This window comes from Pundamilia nyererei, unplaced genomic scaffold (assembly GCF_000239375.1).
Source record: "Pundamilia nyererei isolate P.nyererei 1_Seehausen unplaced genomic scaffold, PunNye1.0 scaffold00466, whole genome shotgun sequence".
Classification (NCBI taxonomy): Eukaryota; Metazoa; Chordata; class Actinopteri; order Cichliformes; family Cichlidae; genus Pundamilia; species Pundamilia nyererei.
The window spans coordinates 228348-236788 of NW_005187867.1; the positions used below are offsets into that span (position 1 = coordinate 228348).

Genomic DNA, 8441 nt, shown 5'->3' on the forward strand with positions numbered 1-8441 from the left:
TTGTGATTGCCTGGCCATCATCTGATGCACACAAATCTATGATCAAGAATCCATCCTCCTCAAATGCATTGATCTGATGGAAGGTTGATAGTGGCTTTGCAAGATACTTGATGGAGCTTACCTGAAACACAAAAACAACAATGGAAATGCACTGTGGCACTAGTTCAGTTCTGCGTTCTAGCTCAAGTCAAATAATTGTACTTAATATTTTATTAATGTGACTTAAATATTATTTCACATTTCTGCAAATGCAAAAAAATAATAATTATTAACTAAACTGAACATTTATTTGTTTCTTCTGAAATCTTTGTAACATAAATCATCACTCTACCTATTGATACAGAGCATCAGGTGTCAGACGGAAACTTGCTTTTAGCCCCTTCCTCTTTATTTTTCAGTTATGCTAACATAATCCGTATTCAGATTACTATTATTTGTCATGATTATTTGCTGATTTGACAAAAATGTTTTTATTGCACTTTTATTGTTGCTTTTATCTTGCATTTGCAACAAAACACTGCTTTCATATCTTCACATTTGTACCCTAACCCTATCTTTGCATTCAAATATTCACCTAAATTCAGTATCTCTCTTAGAAGAAAAATAAAATGCATTCATTAAAAATAGATGACCAAAACTTAACTCAAAATTCAATCAAGTCACAGGAACAATACTTATGAGACTTGGAAGAATACTTTTTATTGTGAATTAAGTTTACCTTACTTAATCACTTAAGTAATCATTTAACTAATCATTTTTGCATGTTAGAGTCCTACCTTCCCAGAGTGTTTGTGGATCAGATGGAAGATTGTGTTGAGTTTGGGGTCCCACAATATGCTATCACTGATACTTTTTCCTCTTAGCTTGCCTGTCACAATCTTCAGCAGGTCCAGCTTGATGGGCTGTTCAATGAACACCACGTAGTTCTCAGACATTGCTATAACGAAATGAGAAGAAGTTTCTATTTATGATTCTTTGCAGCGGGACTCAGCTCCAGTAAGACTATAGGACTATAAGAAAACCAATGATTTAAATCATTTTCATTCCATACATCAACTGAGAGTACCACTCCATTGTGATACCTGTGCTTTTTTATTCCCAAATTCAAGATGTGCATGCTTTACTGCATGAGACTTTTTGCTCACCAAAGCTGTGATAGTATGAAGGTTTGGTCTTGTCCACTGAAGGAATCGAGCACAGCACTGTGGCTCCCTCCAGGGTTTCATCTTCTGTTTTCTTGGTTGGTGGCACTTGGATAATGTTGTAGTATGATCCTGTCATGCCAGATACTGTTAGATCTTTGATCCGTAACCTGTAGTGTGGAAATGGATCTGATGTTTCTTAAATACCTTTCGAGGTGTAGGAATTTCCCATGTTGTATGTCGTACCATCAGGCTCAGTATGAGGGTGTGCTGTGGCTCCATTCACAGCAATGAATTTGCTCCAGTCCACCTAATAGAAACAAATGCAATGGCACAAAAGGTTTGCAGTTTTTATTGCTTCTATACCTACTTTTACAGTTCGATACATGTGCCACTAAAACTTCAGCTGCATGTATATCATTACACTCATGGTACCTTTTCAGTCTCCAGTGTGTCAGGGTCCACCTTGTGCATGATGTTGGTTTCTGTACTGACATAATAGTCACCTTTGTAGGTCACAAAACTCACATTGGCATTGTCTGTGGGCTCTAGAGGGAAAGAAAGCTTTGAATTACTTATTCTATAGCAAGTGCATCAACAGGCTGCTTTGTCTTCAAGATACTCACTGTGTGATTCAAATCTTGACAGGAAGCGCTGGAAGACATTTTTACAGGGGTCCGGCATGGTTACAGTCCCAAACTCAGATATAGCAATGCGATTATGCTCCTTGTTGGTCTGGTAGCTGTCGCTGGATAGGAAGCGGCTTTTGTAAGTCACTTGCCCATTTGATATTTTGAACTGGTGCATGAGAGCCATGCCATCAAACCAGTGGTTAAATCTGGAGAGAAATAGATGCAATGCAGAGGGGAGTGAGCTTCATGATGTCTGAAGCGAATGGATAAACACACAAAGACGCAGCACTCACTTGTGGTTTCCGATCTCAAACTTTCCGGGCCCATTTCTCAGGAAGTTTCCTTTGATCCATTCTGGGATTGTACCAACGATCTGGGTGCTGATGGGCCTGGGGGTGTCCTCCACTGAGCTCACAATCTTCTCGATAGAAGGCAGACCGTGTACATTTGTGTAATGATTGATGTTCTTCACAGACTTAGATTTTTTGAGTGCTGTTGGAAAAAAACATAATCAGAAAGGACATTGTTATAATTTAAGTAAAATAATGTTAGTGTGTGCAGCTAGTAGCATTTAATGTTTACCTGAAGTATTCTTTTTCTGATGTTTGACAGTATCCATGGCTGTGGTTAAGCCTTCTGTAGCTTAGTCTCTCTTCTGAGATGCTGCTGGTTCGTACGCTGACTCCTGATTTTATACTGTCCTTCTGACACGTACCATAGAAACAGCAAAAAAGGATGCAGTCAGACATTTCATGCTTGTTTAACTCTGTGCAAAACAGAAGCAAATGGCAATCAAAAATGTAAGCAGTAACAGATGATCACTTTATCTGACTGGAAAAAACAGCAAATAACCGTGTCCAGTCTTTCAAATCATTCCTTTGACTCTTTTAGTTAAGCTTAATATGCATGGTTATATATAGCATGGTGAAACCAGATGAACTTGGCTTAGAGGGATGATTTTCTTTTGTTTTTGTATTTTTGCAGATGTACAGCAATCTTTTAAAAAAATATTTCAAATGGGAATATTCTATTTCTGGAATAATTAAAGCATTATAAAATGTTTTCTTGCTCTTTTACATTTGAGTTATCTGAATTAAAAAATAAAATGAGTTCCTGTTGTGTACTTGTCACATATCATATTTCACCAATATGCTCAAAAGAATGACCCATGAACAGGATGACTCTGCATTTTCTGGTGTCAGTAAGGACACTGTGAGTACCACTGATGGAAGTTCATTTGGGTCCTCACAAAGCTAGCATCTCAAATTAAATTGAAAAAGAAAATCTCTTGTTTCTCTTAACCTTGAATTTGTTTAAATTAGCTTTAGGTATGAAATTTGAAAGTTATGAATTAAAGATATTGCATATCATTTTTAATAAGATACATTTCTTGTATCTTGTGATTTCATGTGACTTTCTCAACATCATTTTCTCGTCATCATATACATTCATTTTCTTTAAGAAGTACAACATTGTACATCCAGGCTTTATCCTTTTTAGGTGGGCCACAGAAGTAAGCCCACCGGGGGAGTGTTTTGTGACTTATCTTGGGTGCAGGTGGTACAGGCTTTCACATATTCTCGGGCATTCTGGGCTAAAGACGGCCACCAGAAAGAGCTTTCCAGAAAGGAGACAGTGCGTTGGATTCCAGGGTGACATGAAAATCTTGCTGTGTCTTGTTGGAGCACCTGGGCTCGTACCGACGAATGGACGTAGAGCCGCCCTGGGGGGTCCTGTCCCCGGATCAGGTTCGGTACGCTGGGCCTGCCGCACCATCGACTCAATCTCCCAAGGGAGGCCTCCTATGACACAGCCAGGAGGCAAGATCGACGCCACCTCCCGATCCCCCTCAGAGGATGGAAACTGACGTGATAAAGCATCTGCTTTGACATTTCGGGACCCGGGCCTGTAAGTAATGGAGAAATTGAAACGGGTGAAGAAAAGCACCCACCTGGCCTGACATGCGTTGAGGTGTTTTGCTGCCTGAAGGTAGGCGAGGTTCTTGTGGTCGGTCCACACAATGAAAGGCTGTGCCGTCCCCTCCAGCCAGTGCCGCCACTCCTCCAGTGCCAGTTTGATGGCGAGTAGCTCCCTGTCGCCAACATCGTAGTTTCACTCTGCTGGTGAAAGACAACAAGAGAAGTAAACACATGGATGGAGTTTACCTTCAGTCTTCTGAGAGAGGACGGATCCCACGCCTGTATCTGAGGCATCCACCTCCATGATGAAGGGTTGGTTGATATCCAGCAGGGAGAGGATGGGGGCGGAGGCAAAACGTTGTTTCAGATGATCGAATGCCTCAGTGGCTACCTGCCCCCACTGGAACAGAACCTTAGGGGAAGTGAGGTAAGTAAGAGTTGAGACAATTTTGCTGAAGTCACAAATGAAGCGACGATAGAAATTTGCAAACCCCAAAAAACATTGAAGCTGCTTGTGGTTTGGGGGTGTGGTCCACTCCAAATCCGCTTTGACCTTTCCAGGAACCGGTCTCAAGTTCCCCTGCTCAGTTATGAAACCAAGGAAGGAAACGGTGTTTACATGAAACTCACACTTCTCTACTTTGACAAAAAGGCGGTTTTCCAACAATCTTTGTAATACCAGTTTGACATGTCTTTTATGTTCTGCCACTGACCTGGAGAAGATGAGTATATTGTCTAGGTAGACGAAAACAAAGTGGTTGATGAAGTCTCTGAGGATGTCATTCACGAGAGCTTGGAAGACTGCTGGGGCATTTGTTAATCCATAGGCATGACGAGATATTCAAAATGTCCCAGGTGGGTGTTGAATGCCGTCTTCCACTCGTCCCCCTCCCTAATGCGAACCAAATGATTAGCACTCCGGTGGTCAAGTTTACTGAATATCTTCATCCCGTGGAGTAGCTCAAACACTGAGGTCAGCAGGGGCAGCGGGTATTTATTCTTGACAGTGATTGCATTCAAGCCCTGATAGTCAATGCATGGCCAGAGGGACTTATCTTGTCAATAAAGAAAAATCCTGCTGCCAAGGGAGTAGATGGCCGAATGATTCCCACAGCCAGTGAGTCGATAATGTACTCCTCCATGGCTTCTCTTTCTGGATGTGATAGGCTATAGAGTTGGCTGGTAGGCAGTGGGGCTCCTGGTAACAAATCAATGGCACAATCATAAGGCCGGTGTGGGGGAAGAGAACGAGTGCGATTCTTACTAAACACCTCCGCTAGTTCATGGTACACTGAAGGAACTGCTGTTAGATCCGGAGGAATCTGTGGGGGTGACGCAGGGGAGCCGACGGATGGAATGGCGGATTTTAAGCACGTCATGTGGCATCCTTCCCCCCATCTAGACACACAGCCAGCCTGCCAATCAATTAGTGGATTATGTTGCAACAGCCAAGGATAGCCAAGAACTATAGACAAGATAAGCGGCGTCAGCGGGGCTTTGAAAACAAACAAACTGATTAATTCAGAGTGATTTCCAGACAAACACAGAATGACAGGTTCAGTAACATGGGTGACATCAGGCAAACGCTGTCCATTCAGAGATGAGGCTCGAAGAGCATGAGGCAGAAGTTCAATAGTTAAGCCCAGTTTTTTTAGCAAGTGATGCATCAATAAAACTCTGTTCTGCACCTGAGTCTCTCAAAGCCTTGAGTGAGTGAGTGGTGGTGTGAACAGTGAGCCTAGCTTGCAACAAAAGATGAGGAGGGGAATGTGCAATGTTTATTTCGCCCACCAGTACCCCCCCTTTTTACTGGCGTGCATGCCCTTTTGCCTATGTGGCGCAAACGGCGATGAAATGTCCGTGACGGCCACAGTATAAACACTCACCGGCCATGAAATGGCACTGCCTCTCCGCTGGCGTAAGCCGGGCGTGTCCGATTTGCATCGGCTCCGCCTCGCTGGGACTCACATCCATCGAGGCCGGCTGTTGTGGTGAAGCAGCACTTCCAGCAACAATCCCAACACTGAGCGGAGCATGCTGGGAAACTGAGTGTCACGTCCCGCGGTGCACTCGCAGACGCTCGTCAACGTGAATGCACAGGGTCATTAAAAAGCTGAGAGATGATGGCAATTCTCTCGTTATGAGCTCATCCTTCAAATCCTCCTAAATATTGTTGAGCAGAACCTTCTTTACTGCCTCTTCACTCCACCCGGTCTCTACAGCGAGAATGCGGAAGTCAATTGAGAAGTCAGCTATAGTGCGTTTACCTTGTTTTAGATTTAGTAGACGCTGTGCAGCAGCAGAGGGCCCGCCGTCCTTTTCAAACATGCCTTTGAATTCAGACAGGAACTCAGGATAGCAGATATTCGGCAGAGTTTTCAATAATTCCTGAGCCCACTGAAGCACGCGGTCTCATAGCAGCGGAACAAAGAAAGCAATCCGGGCATCGTCCCTGGCATATGTTTTGTTCTGCTGCCGAAAAAACAAGGAGACTTGGGCAAGAAAACCGTAACATTACTCTAGCTCACCTGTAAACAGCTCAGGGCTTGGCATCGTCCTCCCCGGGGCTTTTAGCCAGGCAGCGGGAGGGTTGGGGGGTGTAGCAGCGGCCTGGGGACTCGGAGATGGAGAGGGACTTACACACGGAGATTGATTTACGCTCGGAGAGAGTCGGCTTACCAGGGGTGTGTGCTGAGCGAGACCCTATATGAGGGCGGAGAGCTCTTTATTAATGTGGTGGAGCATCTTCTTGTGCTGCTCCAGCAGGGCTTCCTGAGTGAGGAGAGCCCGTTGAACAGGGTCAGAATCCGCTGAGTCCATAGTGGCTGGATCGTTCTGTCACAGATTATTAGGCAGAGGGCTCACTCGCAGGACTCTGAAGTTTAGAGAGAAGGTGAGGGTTTATTTACAATGTGGCACCAAGTGAGGATTTATACATATATACAGTGAGACAGATAACACGGGGCTCCAGGGAGTGGAGGGGGGTCAAAAGGGGAGGGAAGGTCCAAGGCAGGTGCACACACGCTCCTCTTCAACTCAATCCACTCCAAAATGCTCATGCTCACTCGCACACAATCACAGGAATCCAGACGGCAGGGAAGACGGGCAGAGAATCTAGAAGGCCTGTACACAGAGGAAAATAATGTTAGGAGGATGCTCTATTTCAAAAGGCTCTAGCCTCAAAAGGCTAGGCTACACTGACGGTAGGTAGTGTGACGATCCAGCGAGGAAGCAGCCTCTCTTGCCATCTTAAGTAGTCTGCCAGCATTAGTGTAAATGAGCCACAGGTGTGTGTTCAGGGCGGGTTCATAGGCGGGGAATCAAGGTCCAGTTCTGCCCTGTTGGGAGAGGCGAAGACAAAAAACACACACCACGACCTCTCCAGATCTTGAGAACCATGACATCAGGGGCTTGTTGTTGGGGGACTTTTGCCCCCTGGTAGGGTCTTCGATGGGAACTTGGTCCTAGGTGAGGGACCAGACAAAGAGTGATTCAAAAGACCCCTATATGAGTATACAATCAAGGGAACAGTTCACTCTTTCACCCAGGATAGGGTTACTGAGACCCCGTTCTGGACCCAGGCATGGGAAGGGTGTCTGAGGGCGAGAGTCTGGGAGGAAGAAGTTTATATTCATATACTGAATATAAACTTCAGTATATGAATATAAACTCATATACTGAATATAAACTTCTTCCTGGGGCCAGGCCCCATGGACTATATTTAGTCCATGAGGCCTGGCTGGGCCCACCCTAGATTGCAGGTTGATGATCGATTTTGTAATCATATCACCAGACCTGCGGCCATATGTTCTGGACACTAGCGTAAAGAAAGGGGCCGAGCTGTCAACGTATCACCACTTGGCGGTGAGTTGGATCAGGTGGCGGGGGGAGGATTCAGGACAGCACCTAAATGTATAGTGTGGGTGCGCTGGGAACGCCTGGCAGAGGCCCCGGTCTCTAAGATCTTGAATGCACACCACCGGCAAAGCTTCAATAACATTCCAAGAGAGACTGGGGACATTGAGTCTGAATGGACCATGTTCGGCACCTCCATTGCCGAAGCTGCAGCATTGAGCTGCCGCCGCAAGGTGGTTTGTGCGTGTGGTGACTTCTGAACTAAATAGTGGACGCCAGAAGTAAAGGGAGCCACCAGGCTGAAGAAGGAGTCCTATCAAGCTTGGTTAGCCTGTGGGACTTCGGAGGCAGCTGATAGCTACCGACAGCCCAAGCGGAATGGGGGTTGGGGAGTGGCTGAAGCAAAAACATGAAAAAAGACTATCGGACTGCCTCAAAGAAATTCATGCAAACCATCAGGCGATTTGAAGACTGGTTTCTGCGGAGGGTGTCTTCCAACTACAGGAGGATCACACTCCTCAGCCCTCCTGGGAAAGTTTATACCAGGGTGCTGGAAAGGACAGCCCATCCATTAGTCAAACCTCGGATAAAGGAGGAACAATGCAGTTTTTGATCTGGTCATTGAACACTGGACAAGCTCTTTACCCTCTCGAAGATACTTGAGGGTGCATGGGAGTTTGCCTAACCAGTCTACACATGTTTTGTGGACCTGGAGAAGCCATTCAACTGTGTCGGAGGTGCTTCGGCAGCGAAGCTCTCAAATGACCGATCGATGTATGTCTCTGCCCTCACCTATGGTCAAAAGCTGTGGGTAGTGACAGAAGGAACAAGATATCGGATACAAGCAGCAGAAATGAGCTTCCTCCAAATGGTGGCTGGTCTCTCCCTTAGAG

At 45.3% G+C, this 8441-nt stretch overlaps 1 protein-coding gene across 1 annotated transcript in view; it reads right to left on the reverse strand.

The window, feature by feature from the left end:
• bco2b (beta-carotene oxygenase 2b) overlaps positions 1 to 3766 on the reverse strand; it is a 35746-nt gene extending 31980 nt beyond the window's left edge. The window contains exons 1-9 of the mRNA XM_005753806.1: positions 3726 to 3766; positions 2357 to 2478; positions 2068 to 2266; positions 1769 to 1980; positions 1578 to 1690; positions 1350 to 1452; positions 1146 to 1274; positions 777 to 937; positions 11 to 121 (exon numbers count right to left, since the gene is read on the reverse strand). Of these exons, the coding sequence (XP_005753863.1) occupies positions 11 to 121; positions 777 to 937; positions 1146 to 1274; positions 1350 to 1452; positions 1578 to 1690; positions 1769 to 1980; positions 2068 to 2266; positions 2357 to 2393 (1065 nt within the window). The 5' untranslated portion in view covers positions 2394 to 2478; positions 3726 to 3766. The remainder of the gene's footprint in view (positions 1 to 10; positions 122 to 776; positions 938 to 1145; positions 1275 to 1349; positions 1453 to 1577; positions 1691 to 1768; positions 1981 to 2067; positions 2267 to 2356; positions 2479 to 3725) is intronic.
• Between the last annotated feature and the right edge of the window lie 4675 nt (positions 3767 to 8441).